This window comes from Pelophylax lessonae, assembly GCF_965119305.1.
Source record: "Pelophylax lessonae genome assembly, chromosome: 12".
Lineage (NCBI taxonomy): Eukaryota > Metazoa > Chordata > Amphibia > Anura > Ranidae > Pelophylax > Pelophylax lessonae.
The window spans coordinates 894,777-919,425 of record NC_138779.1 but is presented as its reverse complement, the minus strand read 5'-3'; the positions used below and the strand labels follow the sequence as shown (position 1 = coordinate 919,425).

Genomic DNA, 24,649 nt, shown 5'->3' with positions numbered 1-24,649 from the left:
ACCCTCTACTATTCCTTGAGATCGGCTTCTGAAATTTTACAAATGCAGCAAATTAGAGATTGGGTAAAAGATTTATCACTGGGAGATAAAAAGTGTATTTTATATACAACTATAAAGATCAGAGCAAAATGAGGAGGAAAGAGGGACATGGGGACTTTGTTCCAAATCCGGGACAGTTCCTCCAAATCCGGGACAGTTCCTTCAAATCCGGGACAGTCCCTCTAAATCCGGGACTGTTCTTCTAAATCTGGGATAGTCCCTCTAAATCCGGGACAGCTCCTCCAAATCCGGGACAGTTGGGAGCGATGTGTCTGCCCGGCTGTGATTGGAATTCTCTGATTTCGGCCTTTCCTCTTACACACAGATTTTTCCTCCAATCATTTGATAGATAAGATTGTGATTGTGGATCTTTATTAATGGACACATTGACATTTATTGGACGGGGTGCTGGATGATACCTAAGCTGTGGGTTCTACCAGCATGTTCCCCAGGGGGGTCCGGGACCTGGAGGTAGGTCTGACACTTGAAGTCTAAAGCTTTATTGGTATTGTTGTTCTTGTGCACAGTGCTGGAGAGGACACGAGGGGCCACTCCGTATCGGGGGGTGATGAAGGCGGAGGCTGGAGGAGGCCTATAGGAGGCAGAGTAGACACTTCTCAGCTCCTCTGAAGGGCGATCTCTCCAGAGTTTCTGCTTTTCCTGTAGAAGACCGAAGTTGGTTGGAGGTTCTGAAAAGGAAAAGATGGTTCTTTAGTGGCCGCTGGTCTTTGTGCTGAGGAAGAACTCCGGGGAGATCCAATCACAGCCATGCCATCCACTTATTCAATCATTCAGTACATAATGTACAGAATGCAGGGGTCAGGAGTGTGTAATGTACAGAGTGCATGGGGACAGGAGTGTGTAATGTACAGAATGCAGGGGACAGGAGTGTGTAATGTACAGAGTGCAGGGGACAGGAGTGTGTAATGTACAGAGTGCAGGGGACAGGAGTGTGTAATGTACAGAATGCAGGGACAGGAGTGTGTAATGTACAGAGTGCAGGGGACAGGAGTATGTAATGTACAGAGTGCAGGGGACAGGAGTGTGTAATGTACAGAATGCAGGGGTCAGGAGTGTGTAATGTACAGAGTGCATGGGGACAGGAGTGTGTAATGTACAGAATGCAGGGGACAGGAGTGTGTAATGTACAGAGTGCAGGGGACAGGAGTGTGTAATGTACAGAGTGCAGGGGACAGGAGTGTGTAATGTACAGAATGCAGGGACAGGAGTGTGTAATGTACAGAGTGCAGGGGACAGGAGTGTGTAATGTACAGAGTGCAGGGGACAGGAGTGTGTAATGTACAGAGTGCAGGGGACAGAGTGTGTAATGTACAGAATACAGGGGACAGGAGTGTGTAATGTACAGAGTGCAGGGGACAGGAGTGTGTAATGTACAGAGTGTAGGGGTCAGGAGTATGTAATGTACAGAGTGTAGGGGTCAGGAGTATGTAATGTACAGAGTGCAGGGGTCAGGAGTGTGTAATGTACAGAGTGCAGGGGACAGGAGTGTGTAATGTACAGAGTGCAGGGGTCAGGAGTGTGTAATGTACAGAGTGCAGGGGACAGGAGTGTGTAATGTACAGAGTGCAGGGGTCAGGAGTGTGTAATGTACAGAATGCAGGGGACAGGAATTTGTAATGTACAGAGTGCAGGGGTCAGGAGTGTGTAATGTACAGAGTGCAGGGGACAGGAGTGTGTAATGTATAGAATGCAGGGGACAGGAGTGTGTAATGTACAGAGTGCAGGGGTCAGGAGTATGTCATGTACAGAGTGCAGGGGACAGGAGTGTGTAATGTACAGAGTGCAGGGGTCAGGAGTGTGTAATGTACAGAGTGCAGGGGACAGGAGTGTGTAATGTACAGAGTGCAGGGGTCAGGAGTGTGTAATGTACAGAGTGCAGGGGACAGAGTGTGTAATGTACAGAATGCAGGGACAGGAGTGTGTAATGTACAGAGTGCAGGGGACAGGAGTGTGTAATGTACAGAGTACAGGGGGCAGGAGTGTGTAATGTACAGAGTGCAGGGGACAGAGTGTGTAATGTACAGAATGCAGGGACAGGAGTGTGTAATGTACAGAGTGCAGGGGACAGGAGTGTGTAATGTACAGAGTGCAGGGGACAGGAGTATGTAATGTACAGAGTGCAGGGGTCAGGAGTATGTACTGTACAGAATGCAGGGGACAGAGTGTGTAATGTACAGAGTGCAGGGGGCAGGAGTGTGTAATGTACAGAGTACAGGGGGCAGGAGTGTGTAATGTACAGAGTACAGGGGGCAGGAGTGTGTAATGTACAGAATGCAGGGACAGGAGTGTGTAATGTACAGAGTGCAGGGGACAGGAGTGTGTAATGTACAGAGTGCAGGGGACAGGAGTGTGTAATGTACAGAGTGCAGGGGGCAGGAGTGTGTAATGTACAGAGTGCAGGGGACAGGAGTGTGTAATGTACAGAGTGTAGGGGACAGGAGTGTGTAATGTACAGAATGCAGGGACAGGAGTGTGTAATGTACAGAGTGCATGGGGACAGGAGTGTGTAATGTACAGAGTGCAGGGGACAGGAGTATGTCATGTACAGAATACAGGGGACAGGAGTATGTAATGTACAGTATGCAGGGGACAGGAGTGTGTAATGTACAGAGTGCAGGGGACAGGAGTATGTAATATACAGAGTGCATGGGGACAGGAGTATGTAATGTACAGAGTGCAGGGGACAGGAGTATGTCATGTACAGAATACAGGGGACAGGAGTATGTAATGTACAGTATGCAGGGGTCAGGAGTGTGTAATGTACAGAGTGCAGGGGTCAGGAGTGTGTAATGTACAGAATGCAGGGACAGGAGTGTGTAATGTACAGAGTGCAGGGGACAGGAGTGTGTAATGTACAGAGTGCAGGGGACAGGAGTATGTAATGTACAGAGTGCATGGGGACAGGAGTGTGTAATGTACAGAGTGCAGGGGGACAGGAGTGTGTAATGTACAGAGTGCAGGGGACAGGAGTATGTCATGTACAGAATACAGGGGACAGGAGTATGTAATGTACAGAATGCAGGGGACAGGAGTGTGTAATGTGCAGGGGACAGGAGTGTGTAATGTACAGAGTGCAGGGGACAGGAGTATGTAATGTACAGAGTGCAGGGGACAGGAGTGTGTAATGTACAGAGTGCAGGGGTCAGGAGTGTGTAATGTACAGAGTGCAGGGGACAGGAGTGTGTAATGTACAGAGTGCAGGGGACAGGAGTGTGTAATGTACAGAGTGCAGGGGTCAGGAGTGTGTAATGTACAGAGTGCAGGGGTCAGGAGTGTGTAATGTACAGAATGCAGGGGACAGGAATTTGTAATGTACAGAGTGCAGGGGTCAGGAGTGTGTAATGTACAGAGTGCAGGGGACAGGAGTGTGTAATGTACAGGATGCAGGGGTCAGGAGTGTGTAATGTACAGAGTGCAGGGGTCAGGAGTGTGGGGCGCAGATAGTACCGGGGTGCAGAGGCTCTGCAATGGATAGGTGTGTCTGTGTGAATGATGAGAGAGATATCCGGTCATATCACGAGAACGCAACTCTGGCAGCCTGATAGGAATTGAAGAAGGTGGGAGGAGCCGAGAGCTCAAGCACCGAGATATATATACGTACTGTACAGTATATAGATAGATGGATATACAGTATATAGAGATATAGATACTGACCTGTCAGAGGGAAGTCGGATCTCTCCGGAAGCCAGGCCAGGCTCCTCCCATCCCAACTGCGGAGAGGGGGGAGGGAGGAGTTCCCGTGTCTGATGTAATGGTCATCGTACAGCGACACCAAATGTCTGCCAGCGGCTTCTCCGTGATGGGAGAGGAAATGCTGTCTGGGTAATCCCTATAATAGGAAGAAGAGAAAAACAGACAGGACAGGCTTTGTCTTCTTATAAATATGACCTTTATATATGATGTATACAGAGCTCAATAACTAAAGCTCAAATCACACACACAGCTGAAGAAATCAGCAGTGACTTAACACCATCCATCCATGTCAGCCATCTGTCCATGTCTCCATCCAACCATCCATCCATCCATCCATCCATACATGTCTCCATCCATCCATATCTCCATACTTCTATCCATCCATCTATCCATCCATCCATCCATGTCTCCATCCATCCATATCTCTATACTTCCATCCATCCATCCATCCATCCATCCATGTCTCCATCCATCCATATCTCCATACTTCCATCCATCCATCTATCCATGTCTCCATCCATCCATGTCTCCATACTTCCATCCCTCCATCCATCCATCCATCCATGTCTCCATACTTCCATCCATCCATCCATGTCTCCATCCATCTATCCATACATGTCTCCATACTTCCATCCATCCATCCATCCATCCATCCATCCATCTATCCATACATGTCTCCATCCATGTCTCCATCCATCCATGTCTCCATACTTCCATCCCTCCATCCATGTCTCCATCCATCCATCCATCTATCCATACATGTCTCCATCCATCCATCCATCCATCCATCCATCCATACATGTCTCCATCCATACATCCATCCATCCATGTCTCCATCCACCCATCCATACAAGTCTCCATACTTCCATCTATCCATCCATCTATCCATACATGTCTCCATCCATCCATCCATGTCTCCATCCATCCATCCATCCATCCATCCATCCATCCATCTATACATGTCTCCATCCAACCATCCATACAAGTCTCCATACTTCCATCCATCCATCCATCCATCCATCCATCCATCAAAGTCTTAATGCTTTTTTTTGCAGAGAAATCAACCCCCCCCCCCCCCCAGCATTCCTATCTGCGACCATCTTGAGTAAGGGCAGATGATTCATGTAGCATTTACTTCCTGGAATCCATCTGCCCTTAGCTTAGACATGCAGGAAGAAGGGTGTGGCTAGCTGAGATAGCCTCTCCCCTATGAAGACTCCTGGGATGGATGACATCATTGTGGCCTAGGTCAGAAAGCAGGAAGACAGAGAAGAAATATATAAAACCAGTAAATCCCCCTTCCTCTCTCTGTATAATGATGGGGGATGGGGATCACACAGGAGGAGCTCCGGATGATTGGGGGAGAGAAGTTCTGATTGGTCAATGAATGGAAATGATGATTTGTAACGCACAGCGGTCAGTTCACCAAAATCCAGATTTCAATCATTTATCCCAGAAATCAATTCACTAAAAAACATCAATTGTGGGAAATATTTCTGATTTGTGATATTTATTTTTATGTTTTATTACAATTCTTCTCCAGAGGACGATCGTTCCATCAATGAAGACAGAAATATCGGGGATCTATGGGAACCGCACCTGGGGGGGGGGGGGGGGGGGGCAAATTCTGCAAAAAAAAACCTCCAAGTCTTTTTCCTAATGGAGATCCAGCGGTCACATGACCCGGCTCTCTCCCAGACTGTCTGCAGGGAAACATAAGTAGGAGGAGCTTCTAGTCCTCTGCTGCTGCTGGTCACATGATCACATACCAAAAAAAACAACCTTTGGAGTACAGAGTAAAAAAATAATAATAATATCAATCAACTGTTATACATTTTCATCCAAATATATATTTGAAATCAAATCTTTATTATTTTTTGGCAATAACATGGTGGGGGCGGATCTCTGCCAGTCACAGGCTGTGTCCCGCCCCCTCCAGTCTGTATCTTAGAATAAGAGGGAGGTGAAGCCTCCATTAATCTACATGTAATATCCTGCCTACATTGTAGGCATGGAGGAGGCGGGAGGGCGTGGCCTGTCATTGTGTATACTCTATAGTCACATGGGCTGCTCAGATATGATAAGGAGGAAATGCTCAGCAAAGAAACTCACTGAAAACTGAGCATGTGCAGAGCTGTCACCACAGCTGCAAAATCCCCAACTGCATTAAAGACACGGCCAGAAGGGGGAGACAGAGAGCAGCGGGGTTATTGCAGAATCTCATAGTGAGGATGGACAGGATCCACCATTTATTCATCGATTTTTATGATGGGGGTTGGGTGAGTGGAATTTAATGATCTCGTGTTTTTTCTCTCACATTTGATGGATTTCGCTGATGAAATGACTTTTTTTTATTACTTCCAGGAAAATACAAATGTGGCTTTCAATAATCATTAGTGACATGACCCCCCCCCCCCCCCCCCAGAGACAGACAATGAGTCCCCCCCTCAGAGACAGACAATGAGTCCCCCCCCAGAGACAGACAATGAGTCCCCCCCCCAGAGACAGACAATGAGTCCCCCCCCCAGAGACAGACAATGAGTCCCCCCCCCCCAGAGACAGACAATGAGTCCCCCCCCCTCAGAGACAGACAATGAGTCCCCCCCCCCAGAGACAGACAATGAGTCCCCCCCCTCAGAGACAGACAATGAGTCCCCCCCCAGAGACAGACAATGAGTCCCCCCCCTCAGAGACAGACAATGAGTCCCCCCCTCAGAGACAGACAATGAGTCCCCACCCCCCCAGAGACAGACAATGAGTCCCCCCCCCAGAGACAGACAATGAGTCCCCACCCCCCCAGAGACAGACAATGAGTCCCCCCCCCTCAGAGACAGACAATGAGTCCTCCCCCAGAGACAGACAATGAGCCCCCCCCCCCAGATACAGACAATGAGTCCCCCCCTCCCCCCAGAGACAGACAATGAGTCCCCCCCCCCCCCCAGAGACAGACAATGAGTCCCCCCCCTCAGAGACAGACAATGAGTCCCCCCCAGAGACAGACAATGAGTCCCCCCCCCCCTCAGAGACAGACAATGAGTCCCCCCTCAGAGACAGACAATGAGTCCCCCCCCTCAGAGACAGACAATGAGTCCCCCCCCAGAGACAGACAATGAGTCCCCCCCCCAGAGACAGACAATGAGTCCCCCCCCAGAGACAGACAATGAGTCCCCCCCCCAGAGACAGACAATGAGTCCCCCCCAAGAGACAGACAATGAGTCCCCCCCCTCAGAGACAGACAATGAGTCCCCCCCCCTCAGAGACAGACAATGAGTCCCCCCAGAGACAGACAATGAGTCCCCCCCCCCAGAGACAGACAATGAGTCCCCCCCCCCTCAGAGACAGACAATGAGTCCCCCCCCAGAGACAGACAATGAGTCCCCCCCCTCAGAGACAGACAATGAGTCCCCCCCCTCAGAGACAGACAATGAGTCCCCCCCTCCAGAGACAGACAATGAGTCCCCCCCCCCAGAGACAGACAATGAGTCCCCCCCCCAGAGACAGACAATGAGTCCCCCCCCCTCAGAGACAGACAATGAGTCCCCCCCCTCAGAGACAGACAATGAGTCCCCCCCCCCAGAGACAGACAATGAGTCCCCCCCCTCAGAGACAGACAATGAGTCCCCCCCAGAGACAGACAATGAGTCCCCCCCCCTCAGAGACAGACAATGAGTCCCCCCCCCTCAGAGACAGACAATGAGTCCCCCCCAGAGACAGACAATGAGTCCCCCCCTCCAGAGACAGACAATGAGTCCCCCCCCAGAGACAGACAATGAGTCCCCCCCAGAGACAGACAATGAGTCCCCCCCCCAGAGACAGACAATGAGTCCCCCCCCCCCAGAGACAGACAATGAGTCCCCCCCCAGAGACAGACAATGAGTCCCCCCCCAGAGACAGACAATGAGTCCCCCCCCAGAGACAGACAATGAGTCCCCCCCCCAGAGACAGACAATGAGTCCCCCCCCCCAGAGACAGACAATGAGTCCCCCCCAGAGACAGACAATGAGTCCCCCCCCAGAGACAGACAATGAGTCCCCCCCCCAGAGACAGACAATGAGTCCCCCCCCCCCCGAGACAGACAATGAGTCCCCCCCCAGAGACAGACAATGAGTCCCCCCCCAGAGACAGACAATGAGTGAGCGATTGTACAAATCTACCCCCCGCCACAGTTTGAGAAGGATTCAAACAGCGGTAACTTTATCTATCAAGAGAACTCGAACATTCGTTCCTCGTCGTGTTGACTGGATGAAAAAAAATGGCGATGTAACGGATCAACCGCCACCCAGACTGGGTACCTCCATTGACAGATGCTCCTAGTGCTTCCCGAGGGCTCCAAGCACTCCACCAGACACCATAACCACCTCAGACCCACGAACTGCCGCAGCTTGGTTGGGGTCTCACCGTCTCCTACCCACCCTGGACCTACGACAAGGCTCCAGGTTCCATTGGGTGAACCTCTCTTTCCCCAGAGAGAGCAGCAGGAACATGAAGAAGATCTTACACAAGGTCTTATAAGAGCTCAGTGATTATTGAAGGGAGTATGAAGGACATAGCAATCCCTTATAGCCGATTCCCCCAATAAGAGACAGGACTCTAGATTGAGGGTGAAGTAGAACTCATCTTTATTCCTGCGTCCTGGAACTCTGTAGCTGTTGCGGGTGCTGGGCAGAGGTTGGTAGGACTCTGCCCTGTTGCCAGCACTTCTTCTGGAAAGTAAACTGAAAAGTCAGTGGCCTGGCACACATCTTCCTGGGTCACCAATTGTTGCAGGCAGAGGTCAGCAGCGCTGTGCCTGGATGCCACTCTTCTCCTGTAATCTCACTGGGATTTTTCTCCTCTGCAGAAAAGTCTATTAAATCCCCAGCATCTGGAATTGCTGAATGTCCAGGACACAGACTGGTGGCACTTGGGCGCAGTGCCAATACTTTGGCGGGTGACTTATCATCCATATCATCCTCCAATGGAAAGTCCATTAAATCTGTGATCCGTGGTTGGATACCTCCCATACATTTATCCAGTGGCTGGACAGACGCATTCCTCCATCCAATCTCATCCTGTGCAGGAACAGGTTCATCCAGGTGAGTCAGCACTGCATCCGCCATAAGACCCCCGCATCCAAAACCGTGGCTGCAAGTGAGCAAAGCACACTATCATAGGCGTGCGCACGGGGTGTGCCGGGTGTGCCCAGGCACACCCTAATCAACCTCAGCCTCCTTGCAGGTTCCACCATGGCCACCGACCCCCCGCTGAGTCTGCTCTGCGGCTCTGCCCCGGCTCACTGGCTGCGGCTGGCCTCGGCTTGGCGGCTCGGCCGGTCAGCTCCAGCCTCACTGTGGAATGGTGGTGGAGGTGGAGACAGGTTTGCGTGCAGTGCAGAGTGATGGGGGAGGGACTTTGCTGTGCAGCGGCCACACAGCGCAGAAGAACCAGCAGAAGAAGCCGGCGCATCGAGGAGGAGGAGGACAGACAGCAACAGCAGTTTAGCAAAGGAGGGGGAGAGGCCAGAGAGCCTAAACTTCAGGCCCTGAAGTGTGGTGACGGACGGTCTGTGGTGCTGCAGGAAAATCTTGCCTGGGGACAGGTGAAAAAAAAAGGTAACAGGGAACCTGCCCTTGCCTGACCTGCTGTAAGGGGGGGATCTATATGGGGGACCTCACCTCACCCTGGCCTGCTGTAAGGGGGGGATCTATATGGGGGACCTCACCTCACCCTGGCCTGCTGTAAGGGGGGGATCTATATGGGGGACCTCACCTCACCCTGGTCTGCTGATCTAAGATCCCCCTTACAGCAGGTCAGAGTGAGGTTAGGTCCTCCATATAGATCCCGGATTAGAGCAGGGTCCCCATAGATTATATTTTAGTTTACATTTATTTATAAAAGTGTGTGTGTATATATATATACATACACACACACATGTTTGAGCTTTGGTTTGAGGTGTACACCCTAATGCCATAGGCTGCGCACGTCAGTGCACACTATTACTGTGCCACATTGTCCATTCTTCAGTCAGGATTTCTGGACTGTCAGCTGGTACTTCTGGATATTCCCAGGCAAGGGGAGCCCAGGCCTGGCGCTGAGCAGAGTCTAGCAGCCGTCTGTAGGCGATCTCCAGCTCCCATTCCTGAATGGCCAGAAACTCCAAATCTTCCAGTGCCCAGAGCACTTCCGAGATGTTCAGTATCTTTTCTCTGTAATCCATAATTTCCAGGGCTATCGTTTCCTTCCAGAGATCCAAGCACACAGAATCATACCATCCTAGCAGGACCTGCTCTGACACCGGTCCCCTGTGTTGTATCTGCATCGCTCGCAATCTCCTTACAAAATTCCTCTTCAACAGCGACGCTGCACGGGTGTTAGCTCGCTCAGTAACGTTACCGGTGTCTCTGAGCTGCTTCTCCTCGCACTAGGACGCCATCCCACTGCTTGCCACCAATGTAACGGATCAACCGGCACCCCGACCAGGTACCTCCGTTGACGGATGCTCCTAGTGCTTCCCGAGGGCTCCAAGCACTCTAACAGATACCATAACCACTTCAGACCCCACGAACCGCCGCAGCTTGGTTGGGGTCTCACCGTCTCCTACCCACCCTGGTCCTATGACAAGGCTTCAGGTTCCCGTGGTTGAACCTCTCTTTCCCCAGAGAGTGTAGCAGGAACAAGAACAAGCTCTTACAAGAGCTCAGTGATTATCCAAGGAAGTATGGAGGACATAGCAATCCCTTGTAGCAGGTTTCCCCAATGAGAGACAGGACTCTAGATTGAGGGTGAAGTATAACTCAACTTTATTAAACAAGAAACAGACTTTTATATAGTTTTCCCCCACAAGGTTACCGCCCAGGTGGACCTTGTTGAAAACAGGCCCTGACATTCACAATCCAATGAAAACAGAGTTTTAAACTCCCATACAGTGTACACAAAGATATACACTGTGGGACAACCCCCCCTCCCCCTTAGCCGCCAATCCACATACACATATACATCCCATAATAAGCTTATCTTAAGGCAGACAGAACAATGTGAGGTCATTAACATTTAACAATGGGACAGGCACAATCCACATTCCCTCCCAATACACAAACAATAGGGAAGTCTGCCAATGACAGTCTGTGTGTCTCTCTCACAGCCTAGCACATGGAATACACTGTGTAAGGTGGTATTAAATCTTCATATTTCTATATAAAGATATTGCTGACAAATATGACTGTCCCATCTGAAGCAATTCAAACCATTAATTATCTGTCTTTCACTCATAGTGGCAGTTAGTACCATCACAGGCGGCTTCTGGGAGTACAGCTGGTGTTCTCCTATTGATGACTGTGAAGTGGAGGATTAGACCCTCCCGGCCTTTAGCAGCAGATCATCCAGTTCAGGGCTGGGGACCAGTGTGGGGGAGAGAGACTGGGAGGGAGAGGGGGCAGAGACAGATGGGGAGGGAGACTGGGGGGGGGGGGAGAGATATGGGGAGGGAGACTGGGGGTAGGGAGACTGGGGGGCAGAGAGAGACTGGGCGGGCAGAGAGAGACTGGGGGGGGGGGGGCAGAGAGAGACTGGGGGGAGAGAGACTGGGAGGGAGAGGGGGGAGAGAGAGAGATGGGGAGGGAGAGGGGGGAGGGAGAGAGAAACGGGGAGGGGGGAGAGAGAGACGGGGAGGTGGAGGGGGGAGAGAGAGACTGGGAGGGGGAGAGAGACGGGTAGGTGTAGGGGGAGGGGGAGAGCGAGAGACTGGGGGGGGAGAGAGAGACAAGGAGCAGAGGGAGAGAGAGAGAGGGGGAGGAGGAGAGAGAAAGATGGGGAGGGAGAGGGGGAGAGAGAGACGGGGAGGGAGAGGGGGGTGAGAGGCTGGGAGGGAAAGGGGGGAGAGAGAGGCTGGGAGGGGGAGAGAGACTGGGAGGGAGAAATACTGGGAGGGAAAAGGGGGAGAGAGACTGGGAAGGAGAGGGGGAAGGAGACTGGGAGGGAGAGAGAGAGACTGGTAGGAACTCCTTCCCCCCCACTCCATTATCCCCCTTTCCCACTCCTTTATCCTCTCTTCCCCCAGTCCATTATCCCCCCTCCCCCACTCCATTTGCTGGTGATCGGCTCAGAAAAGAACAAAAACTCGGTTTGTCTTCATTCATAATTTAGTAATTGTGGTCCAAGAACTGTTTGTACGTTGCACAGGCGGTTCCAGGAGAGCAAGAAACTGAGTTGAGGTTTTGTTGCACAATTGCAGCAATTCCGCATTGCACATGACTCCACATCAACGCTCTGCAAACTTCCTGCAAGTTCTGGTTCAGTAATGTTGTGCAATGTTCCCGTCACCACCGGGGGTCGCTGTGGCAGAATTTTCATGCTGTAGACTTGCAGAGCACTTGCTGTAGAATCACCACTGCAACTTCGCTCTCACCAGAGACTTTCCACACAAATTTCCTACAAATGGGAAAAGCGCCACCTAGAAGTTGTGCTTCCAGCGCTCTGCAAGTGTCCAACTTACCCGTTATATGTGCCGCAACTTACCCGTTATATGTGCCGCAACTTACCCGTTATATGTGCCGCAACTTACCCGTTATATTACAACTTACCCATTATATGTGCCGCAACTTACCCGTTATATTACAACTTACCCATTATATGTGCCGCAACTTACCCGTTATATGTGCCGCAACTTACCCGTTATATGTGCCGCAACTTACCCGTTATATGTGCCGCAACTTACCCATTATATGTGCCGCAACTTACCCGTTATATGTGCCGCAACTTACCCGTTATATTACAACTTACCCATTATATGTGCCGCAACTTACCCGTTATATTACAACTTACCCATTATATGTGCCGCAACTTACCCGTTATATGTGCCGCAACTTACCCGTTATATGTGCCGCAACTTACCCGTTATATGTGCCGCAACTTACCCGTTATATGTGCCGCAACTTACCCGTTATATGTGCCGCAACTTACCCATTATATGTGCCGCAACTTACCCGTTATATGTGCCGCAACTTACCCATTATATGTGCCGCAACTTACCCGTTATATGTGCCGCAACTTACCCGTTATATGTGCCGCAATTTACCCGTTATATGTGCCGCAACTTACCCGTTATATGTGCCGCAACTTACCCGTTATATGTGCCGCAACTTACCCGTTATATGTGCCGCAACTTACCCGTTATATGTGCCGCAATTTACCCGTTATATGTGCCGCAACTTACCCGTTATATGTGCCGCAACTTACCCGTTATATGTGCCGCAACTTACCCGTTATATGTGCCGCAACTTACCCGTTATATGTGCCGCAATTTACCCGTTATATGTGCCGCAACTTACCCGTTATATGTGCCGCAACTTACCCGTTATATTACAACTTACCCGTTATATGTGCCGCAACTTACCCGTTATATTACAACTTACCCGTTATATGTGCCACAACGTACCCATTATGTGCCGCAACTTACCCATTATATTACAACTTACCCGTTATATGCCGCAACTTACCCCTTATATGTGCCGCAATTTACCCGTTATTTTACAACTTACCCGTTATATGTGCCGCCACTCACCAGCCCTACCTTCCCCACCGCCACACATTTCTGCCACATTATCCCGGCTCTCCGGGTTGGAGTGCAGCCAAATGGGGGAGTTTTATCCCCAGAAACAAATCTTGGTTGGACTGCGCTGAGCGATATAACGAGGATCTGTAATAATTACCTCCATTCTCTTCAGATAAAATCTTCTCTGGATTCGGTCCGGTTTGCTGTCGGGGAATCGAATAAAATCAATTTCATAGCCGCTCCTGGAGGGCGGGACATCACTTCTTCTGAACTAAAGAGAAGAATGCAGGAAAAATGAATGGGAGGGGCAAGAGAGTCTGTATGGAAATAATATCCCTATTATAGGAAACCAATACCGGCAAATCAATACAAATAACATCAGAAAAAATGATCATAACCATCTCAAGATCAACAGAAATCAAACAGAAAACAGGGGGGAGGGGGGGGGGGATACAGGTGTGATGGTATTCACCGTCACTATGAGTGTAAGACAGATAATTAATGGTTTGAATTGCTTCAGATGGGACAGCAATATTTGTCAGCAATATCTGCATATAGAAATATGAAGATTTAATACCACCTTACACAGTGTATTCCATGTGCTGGTCTGTGAGAGAGACACACAGACTGTCATTGGCAGACTTCCCTATTGTTTGTGTATTGGGAGGGAATGTGGATTGTGCCTGTCCCATTGTTAAATGTTAATGACCTCACATTGTTCTGTCTGCCTTAAGATAAGCTTATTATGGGATGTATATGTGTATGTGGATTGGCGGCTAAGGGGAAGGGGGGGTTGTCCCACAGTGTATATCTTTGTGTACACTGTATGGGAGTGTAAAACTCTGTTTTCATTGGATTGTGAATGTCCGGGCCTGTTTTCAACAAGGTCCACCTGGGCGGTAACCTTGTGGGAGAGAATATGGGGGTGGGGGGAGGGAATGCATGGGGGGGAGAATAAATGGGGGCATACATGGGGGGGAGAATATAGGAGGGGAATATGGGTGGGGGAGAGAATACAGGGGGGAGGTAATACTTGGGGGGGAATATAGGGGGGAGCATATGGTGGGATACAGGGGGGGGGGAGAGAATACAGAGGGGATGAGAATACAGAGGGGGGGAGAGGGGGGTGGAGAATACAAGTCATCAGAATACAGAGGGGGGAGAGAATACAGGGGGGGGAGAGAATTCGGGGGGGGGAGAATACAGGGGGGAGAGAATATGGGGGGAGAATACATGAAGGGGAAAATATAGAGGGGGAATAAGGGTGGAGGGAGAGAATGCGGGGGGAATACATGGGGGGGTGGAATATAGGGGGGAGCATACGGTTCAAGAATAGGGGGGGGGGAGAATACAGGGAATATTACATCAGTGTGGGGTGATATGAGGGTTCCTCTGTATGGAGGGGTAAGAATACAGGGGGGGGGGAATATATGGAGAGAATAAGGGGGGGGATATGGGGGAAATGCAGGGGGGATGAGAATTCAGGGAGGCAGAATACAGCGGGTAGAGAATACAGGGTGGGGGGGGGGAGAATACATGGAATATGGATGTGGAGCACAGACAGTACCTGTTTCCTCTCCTCAGCCCAGTTTCCAATCAGCACCTTTGTGGAAAATTTCTGCTCCGTCCTCCAACCCGGCTGACTCCATTTCTTCATCCTCACCTCACTGCAGCCACAACAATGTTTACTGCTGCCATGGCAACCGTCGCCATGTCCCTCCCCCCTCCCCCTCCCACCTGAAGACAACAACTCTGCACAGTACTACTTCCCATCTATGTACAGACTCTGCACAGTACTACTTCCCTTCTATGTACAGACTCTGCACAGTACTACTTCTCTTCAATGTACAGACTCTGCACAGTACTACTTCCCTTCTATGTACAGACTCTACACAGTACTACTTCCCTTCTATGTACAGACTCTGCACAGTACTACTTCCCATCTATGTACAGACTCTGCACAGTACTACTTCCCTTCTATGTACAGACTCTGCACAGTACTACTTCCCTTCTATGTACAGACTCTGCACAGTACTACTTCCCTTCAATGTACAGACTCTGCACAGTACTACTTCCCTTCTATGTACAGACTCTGCACAGTACTACTTCCCTTCTATGTACAGACTCTGCACAGTACTACTTCTCTTCTATGTACAGACTCTGCACAGTACTACTTCCCTTCTATGTACAGACTCTGCACAGTACTACTTCCCTTCTATGTACAGACTCTGCACAGTACTACTTCCCTTCTATGTACAGACTCTGCACAGTACTACTTCCCTTCAATGTACAGACTCTGCACAGTACTACTTCCCTTCTATGTACAGACTCTGCACAGTACTACTTCTCTTCTATATACAGACTCTGCACAGTACTACTTCCCTTCTATGTACAGACTCTGCACAGTACTACTTCTCTTCTATGTACAGACTCTGCACAGTACTACTTCCCTTCTATGTACAGACTCTGCACAGTACTACTTCTCTTCTATGTACAGACTCTGCACAGTACTACTTCCCTTCAATGTACAGACTCTGCACAGTACTACTTCCCTTCTATATACAGACTCTGCACAGTACTACTTCCCTTCTATGTACAGACTCTGCACAGTACTACTTCCCTTCTATGTACAGACTCTGCACAGTACTACTTCCCTTCTATGTACAAACTCTGCACAGTACTACTTCCCTTCTATGTACAGACTCCGCACAGTACTACTTCTCTTCTATGTACAGACTCTGCACAGTACTACTTCCTTTCTATGTACAGACTCTGCACAGTACTACTTCCCTTCTATGTACAGACTCTGCACAGTACTACTTCCCTTCTATGTACAGACTCTGCACAGTACTACTTCCCTTCAATGTACAGACTCTGCACAGTACTACTTCCCTTCTATATACAGACTCTGCACAGTACTACTTCCCTTCTATGTACAGACTCTGCACAGTACTACTTCCCTTCTATGTACAGACTCTGCACAGTACTACTTCCTTTCCATGTACAGACTCTGCACAGTACTACTTCCCTTCTATGTACAGACTCTGCACAGTACTACTTCCCTTCTATGTACAGACTCTGCACAGTACTACTTCCCTTCTATGTACAGACTCTGCACAGTACTACTTCCCTTCTATGTACAGACTCTACACAGTACTACTTCCCTTCTATGTACAGACTCTGCACAGTACTACTTCCCTTCTATGTACAGACTCTGCACAGTACTACTTCCCTTCTATGTACAGACTCTGCACAGTACTACTTCCCTTCTATGTACAGACTCTGCACAGTACTACTTCCCTTCTATGTACAGACTCTGCACAGTACTACTTCCCTTCAATGTACAGACTCTGCACAGTACTACTTCTCTTCTATGTACAGACTCTGCACAGTACTACTTCTCTTCTATGTACAGACTCTGCACAGTACTACTTCCCTTCTATGTACAGACTCTGCACAGTACTACTTCTCTTCTATGTACAGACTCTGCACAGTACTACTTCTCTTCTATGTACAGACTCTGCACAGTACTACTTCCTTTCTATGTACAGACTCTGCACAGTACTACTTCTCTTCTATGTACAGACTCTGCACAGTACTACTTCCCTTCTATGTACAGACTCTGCACAGTACTACTTCTCTTCTATGTACAGACTCTGCACAGTACTACTTCCCTTCTATGTACAGACTCTGCACAGTACTACTTCCCTTCTATGTACAGACTCTGCACAGTACTACTTCCCTTCTATGTACAGACTCTGCACAGTACTACTTCCCTTCTATGTACAGACTCTGCACAGTACTACTTCCCTTCAATGTACAGACTCTGCACAGTACTACTTCTCTTCTATGTACAGACTCTGCACAGTACTACTTCTCTTCTATGTACAGACTCTGCACAGTACTACTTCTCTTCTATGTACAGACTCTGCACAGTACTACTTCTCTTCTATGTACAGACTCTGCACAGTACTACTTCTCTTCTATGTACAGACTCTGCACAGTACTACTTCCCTTCTATGTACAGACTCTGCACAGTACTACTTCTCTTCTATGTACAGACTCTGCACAGTACTACTTCTCTTCTATGTACAGACTCTGCACAGTACTACTTCTCTTCTATGTACAGACTCTGCACAGTACTACTTCCTTTCTATGTACAGACTCTGCACAGTACTACTTCTCTTCTATGTACAGACTCTGCACAGTACTACTTCCCTTCTATGTACAGACTCTGCACAGTACTACTTCTCTTCTATGTACAGACTCTGTACAGTACTACTTCCCTTCTATGTACAGACTCTGCACAGTACTACTTCTCTTCTATGTACAGACTCTGCACAGTACTACTTCCCTTCTATGTACAGACTCTGCACAGTACTACTTCCCTTCTATGTACAGACTCTGCACAGTACTACTTCTCTTCTATGTACAGACTCTGCACAGTACTACTTCCCTTCTATGTACAGACTCTGCACAGTACTACTTCTCTTCTATGTACAGACTCTGCACAGTACTACTTCCCTTCTATGTACAGACTCTGCACAGTACTACTTCCCTTCTATGTACAGACTCTGCACAGTACTACTTCCCTTCTATGTACAGACTCTGCACAGTACTACTTCCCTTCAATGTACAGACTCTGCACAGTACTACTTCTCTTCTATGTACAGACTCTGCACAGTACTACTTCCCTTCAATGTACAGACTCTGCACAGTACTACTTCTCTTCTATGTACAGACTCTGCACAGTACTACTTCTCTTCTATGTACAGACTCTGCACAGTACTACTTCCCTTCAATGTACAGACTCTGCACAGTACTACTTCTCTTCTATGTACAGACTCTGCACAGTACTACTTCCCTTCAATGTACAGACTCTGCACAGTACTACTTCCTTTCTATGTACAGACTCTGCACAGTACTACTTCTCTTCTATGTACAGACTCTGCACAGTACTACTTCTCTTCTATGTACAGACTCTGCACAGTACTACTTCTCTTCTATGTACAGACTCTGCACAGTACTACTTCTCTTCTATGTACAGACTCTGCACAGTACTACTTCTCTTCTATGTACAGACTCTGCACAGTACTACTTCCTTTCTATGTACAGACTCTGCACAGTACTACTTCTCTTCTATGTACAGACTCTGCACAGTACTACTTCTCTTCTATGTACAGACTCTGCACAGTACTACTTCCCTTCTATGTACAGACTCTGCACAGTACTACTTCCCTTCTATGTACAGACTCTGCACAGTACTACTTCCCTTCTATGTACAGACTCTGCACAGTACTACTTCCCTTCTATGTACAGACTCTGCACAGTACTACTTCCCTTCTATGTACAAACTCTGCACAGTACTACTTCCCTTCTATGTACAGACTCTGCACAGTACTACTTCCCTTCAATGTACAGACTCTGCACAGTACTACTTCTCTTCTATGTACAGACTCTGCACAGTACTACTTCCCTTCTATGTACAGACTCTGCACAGTACTACTTCTCTTCTATGTACAGACTCTGCACAGTACTACTTCCCTTCTATGTACAGACTCTGCACAGTACTACTTCTCTTCTATGTACAGACTCTACACAGTACTACTTCTCTTCTATGTACAGACTCTGCACAGTACTACTTCCTTTCTATGTACAGACTCTGCACAGTACTACTTCTCTTCTATATACAGACTCTGCACAGTACTACTTCCCTTCTATGTACAGACTCTGCACAGTACTACTTCTCTTCTATGTACAGACTCTGCACAGTACTACTTCCCTTCTATGTACAGACTCTGCACAGTACTACTTCTCTTCTATGTACAGACTCTGCACAGTACTACTTCTCTTCTATGTACAGACTCTGCACAGTACTACTTCCTTTCTATGTACAGACTCTGCACAGTACTACTTCTCTTCTATGTACAGACTCTGCACAGTACTACTTCCCTTCTATGTACAGACTCTGCACAGTACTACTTCCCTTCTATGTACAGACTCTGCACAGTACTACTTCCCTTCAATGTACAGACTCTGCACAGTACTACTTCCCTTCTATGTACAGACTCTGCACAGTACTACTTCTCTTCTATATACAGACTCTGCACAGTACTACTTCCCTTCTATGTACAGACTCTGCACAGTACTACTTCCCTTCTATATACAGACTCTGCACAGTACTACTTCTCTTCTATGTACAGACTCTGCACAGTACTACTTCCCTTCTATGTACAGACTCTGCACAGTACTACTTCCCTTCTATGTACAGACTCTGCACAGTACTACTTCTCTTCTATGTACAGACTCTGCACAGTACTACTTCTCTTCTATGTACAGACTCTGCACAGTACTACTTCCCTTCTATATACAGACTCTGCACAGTACTACTTCCCTTCTATGTACAGACTCTGCACAGTACTACTTCCCTTCTATGTACAGACTCTGCACAGTACTACTTCTCTTCTATGTACAGACTCTGCACAGTACTACTTCCCTTCTATGTACAAACTCTGCACAGTACTACTTCCCTTCTATGTACAGACTCCGCACAGTACTACTTCTCTTCTATGTACAGACTCTGCACAGTACTACTTCCTTTCTATGTACAGACTCTGCACAGTACTACTTCCCTTCTATGTACAGACTCTGCACAGTACTACTTCCCTTCTATGTACAGACTCTGCACAGTACTACTTCTCTTCTATGTACAGACTCTGCACAGTACTACTTCTCTTCTATGTACAGACTCTGCACAGTACTACTTCCCTTCTATGTACAGACTCTGCACAGTACTACTTCCCTTCAATGTACAGACTCTGCACAGTACTACTTCCCTTCTATGTACAGACTCTGCACAGTACTACTTCCCTTCTATGTACAGACTCTGCACAGTACTACTTCCCTTCAATGTACAGACTCTGCACAGTACTACTTCCCTTCTATATACAGACTCTGCACAGTACTACTTCCCTTCTATGTACAGACTCTGCACAGTACTACTTCCCTTCTATGTACAGACTCTGCACAGTACTACTTCCCTTCTATGTACAGACTCTACACAGTACTACTTCCCTTCTATGTACAGACTCTGCACAGTACTACTTCCTTTCCATGTACAGACTCTGCACAGTACTACTTCCCTTCTATGTACAGACTCTGCACAGTACTACTTCCCTTCTATGTACAGACTCTGCACAGTACTACTTCCCTTCTATGTACAGACTCTGCACAGTACTACTTCCCTTCTATGTACAGACTCTACACAGTACTACTTCCCTTCTATGTACAGACTCTGCACAGTACTACTTCCCTTCTATGTACAGACTCTGCACAGTACTACTTCCCTTCTATGTACAGACTCTGCACAGTACTACTTCCCTTCTATGTACAGACTCTGCACAGTACTACTTCCCTTCAATGTACAGACTCTGCACAGTACTACTTCTCTTCTATGTACAGACTCTGCACAGTACTACTTCTCTTCTATGTACAGACTCTGCACAGTACTACTTCTCTTCTATGTACAGACTCTGCACAGTACTACTTCTCTTCTATGTACAGACTCTGCACAGTACTACTTCCCTTCTATGTACAGACTCTGCACAGTACTACTTCTCTTCTATGTACAGACTCTGCACAGTACTACTTCCTTTCTATGTACAGACTCTGCACAGTACTACTTCTCTTCTATGTACAGACTCTACACAGTACTACTTCTCTTCTATGTACAGACTCTGCACAGTACTACTTCTCTTCTATGTACAGACTCTACACAGTACTACTTCTCTTCTATGTACAGACTCTGCACAGTACTACTTCCTTTCTATGTACAGACTCTGCACAGTACTACTTCTCTTCTATATACAGACTCTGCACAGTACTACTTCCCTTCTATGTACAGACTCTGCACAGTACTACTTCTCTTCTATGTACAGACTCTGCACAGTACTACTTCCCTTCTATGTACAGACTCTGCACAGTACTACTTCTCTTCTATGTACAGACTCTGCACAGTACTACTTCTCTTCTATGTACAGACTCTGCACAGTACTACTTCCTTTCTATGTACAGACTCTGCACAGTACTACTTCTCTTCTATGTACAGACTCTGCACAGTACTACTTCCCTTCTATGTACAGACTCTGCACAGTACTACTTCCCTTCTATGTACAGACTCTGCACAGTACTACTTCCCTTCAATGTACAGACTCTGCACAGTACTACTTCCCTTCTATGTACAGACTCTGCACAGTACTACTTCTCTTCTATATACAGACTCTGCACAGTACTACTTCCCTTCTATGTACAGACTCTGCACAGTACTACTTCCCTTCTATATACAGACTCTGCACAGTACTACTTCTCTTCTATGTACAGACTCTGCACAGTACTACTTCCCTTCTATGTACAGACTCTGCACAGTACTACTTCCCTTCTATGTACAGACTCTGCACAGTACTACTTCTCTTCTATGTACAGACTCTGCACAGTACTACTTCTCTTCTATGTACAGACTCTGCACAGTACTACTTCCCTTCTATATACAGACTCTGCACAGTACTACTTCCCTTCTATGTACAGACTCTGCACAGTACTACTTCCCTTCTATGTACAGACTCTGCACAGTACTACTTCTCTTCTATGTACAGACTCTGCACAGTACTACTTCCCTTCTATGTACAAACTCTGCACAGTACTACTTCCCTTCTATGTACAGACTCCGCACAGTACTACTTCTCTTCTATGTACAGACTCTGCACAGTACTACTTCCTTTCTATGTACAGACTCTGCACAGTACTACTTCCCTTCTATGTACAGACTCTGCACAGTACTACTTCCCTTCTATGTACAGACTCTGCACAGTACTACTTCTCTTCTATGTACAGACTCTGCACAGTACTACTTCTCTTCTATGTACAGACTCTGCACAGTACTACTTCCCTTCTATGTACAGACTCTGCACAGTACTACTTCCCTTCAATGTACAGACTCTGCACAGTACTACTTCCCTTCTATGTACAGACTCTGCACAGTACTACTTCCCTTCTATGTACAGACTCTGCACAGTACTACTTCCCTTCAATGTACAGACTCTGCACAGTACTACTTCCCTTCTATATACAGACTCTGCACAGTACTACTTCCCTTCTATGTACAGACTCTGCACAGTACTACTTCCCTTCTATGTACAGACTCTGCACAGTACTACTTCCCTTCTATGTACAGACTCTACACAGTACTACTTCCCTTCTATGTACAGACTCTGCACAGTACTACTTCCTTTCCATGTACAGACTCTGCACAGTACTACTTCCCTTCTATGTACAGACTCTGCACAGTACTACTTCCCTTCTATGTACAGACTCTGCACAGTACTACTTCCCTTCTATGTACAGACTCTGCACAGTACTACTTCCCTTCTATGTACAGACTCTACACAGTACTACTTCCCTTCTATGTACAGACTCTGCACAGTACTACTTCCCTTCTATGTACAGACTCTGCACAGTACTACTTCCCTTCTATGTACAGACTCTGCACAGTACTACTTCCCTTCTATGTACAGACTCTGCACAGTACTACTTCCCTTCTATGTACAGACTCTGCACAGTACTACTTCCCTTCTATGTACAGACTCTACACAGTACTACTTCTCTTCTATGTACAGACTCTGCACAGTACTACTTCCCTTCTATGTACAGACTCTGCACAGTACTACTTCTCTTCTATGTACAGACTCTGCACAGTACTACTTCCCTTCAATGTACAGACTCTGCACAGTACTACTTCCCTTCTATGTACAAACTCTGCACAGTACTACTTCCCTTCTATGTACAGACTCTGCACAGTACTACTTCCCTTCAATGTACAGACTCTGCACAGTACTACTTCCCTTCTATGTACAGACTCTGCACAGTACTACTTCCCTTCTATGTACAGACTCTGCACAGTACTACTTCCCTTCTATGTACAGACTCTGCACAGTACTACTTCCCTTCAATGTACAGACTCTGCACAGTACTACTTCTCTTCTATGTACAGACTCTGCACAGTACTACTTCTCTTCTATGTACAGACTCTGCACAGTACTACTTCTCTTCTATGTACAGACTCTGCACAGTACTACTTCTCTTCTATGTACAGACTCTGCACAGTACTACTTCCCTTCTATGTACAGACTCTGCACAGTACTACTTCTCTTCTATGTACAGACTCTGCACAGTACTACTTCTCTTCTATGTACAGACTCTGCACAGTACTACTTCTCTTCTATGTACAGACTCTGCACAGTACTACTTCCCTTCTATGTACAGACTCTGCACAGTACTACTTCCCTTCTATGTACAGACTCTGCACAGTACTACTTCCCTTCTATGTACAGACTCTGCACAGTACTACTTCTCTTCTATGTACAGACTCTGCACAGTACTACTTCCCTTCTATGTACAGACTCTGCACAGTACTACTTCCCTTCTATGTACAGGGGGAGGGGAAGTGCATAGCCCATCAGTGCCCACTCGTGCTGCCTATCAGTGCTGCATATAAGTGCCCATCATTGTCTCCTCATCAGTGCTCATCAGTGTCAGCTCATCAGTGTCTCCTCATCAGTGCTCATCAGTGTCTCCTCATCAGTGCCCATCATTGACTCCTCATCATTGTCTCCTCATCAGTGCTCATCAGTGTCTCCTCATCAGTGCTCATCAGTGTCAGCTCATCAGTGTCTCCTCATCAGTGCCCATCATTGTCTCCTCATCAGTGCCCATCATTGTCTCCTCATCAGTGCCCATCAGTGTCACCTCATCAGTGCCATTCAGTGTCTCCTCATCAGTGCTCATCAGTGTCTCCTCATCAGTGCCCATCATTGTCTCCTCATCAGTGCCCATCATTGTCTCCTCATCAGTGCCCATCAGTGTCACCTCATCAGTGCCCATCATTGTCTCCTCATCATTGCCACCTCATCAGTGCCCATCAGTGTCTCCTCATCATTGTCTCCTCATCAGTGCCCATCATTGTCTCCTCATCATTGTCTCCTCATCAGTGCCCATCAGTGTCTCCTCATCATTGTCTCCTCATCAGTGCCCATCATTGTCTCCTCATCAGTGCCCATCAGTGTCACCTCATCAGTGCCATTCAGTGTCTCCTCATCAGTGCTCATCAGTGTCTCCTCATCAGTGCCCATCATTGTCTCCTCATCAGTGCCCATCATTGTCTCCTCATCAGTGCCCATCAGTGTCACCTCATCAGTGCCCATCATTGTCTCCTCATCATTGCCACCTCATCAGTGCCATTCAGTGTCTCCTCATCAGTGCCCATCATTGTCTCCTCATCATTGTCTCCTCATCAGTGCCCATCAGTGTCTCCTC

General features: G+C 47.7%; 1 protein-coding gene across 2 annotated transcripts in view; it reads right to left on the bottom strand.

The window, feature by feature from the left end:
• The window catches only part of CFAP107 (cilia and flagella associated protein 107), a 498,422-nt gene extending 483,482 nt beyond the window's left edge, over positions 1 to 14,940 (bottom strand). Inside the window, exons 1-4 of one of the 2 annotated variants that reach the window (XR_014226050.1) lie at positions 14,850 to 14,940; positions 13,440 to 13,553; positions 3,715 to 3,889; positions 235 to 728 (exon numbers count right to left, since the gene is read on the bottom strand). Coding sequence is in view for 1 of the 2 variants with exons in the window: in XM_082274489.1 (XP_082130615.1) it covers positions 433 to 728; positions 3,715 to 3,889; positions 13,440 to 13,553; positions 14,850 to 14,939 (675 nt within the window). In the remaining variant the exon portion in view is untranslated. Of the gene's footprint in view, positions 1 to 209; positions 729 to 3,714; positions 3,890 to 13,439; positions 13,554 to 14,849 lie in introns of those variants that run through there. The other variant, XM_082274489.1, reaches the window with a different exon arrangement.
• Between the last annotated feature and the right edge of the window lie 9,709 nt (positions 14,941 to 24,649).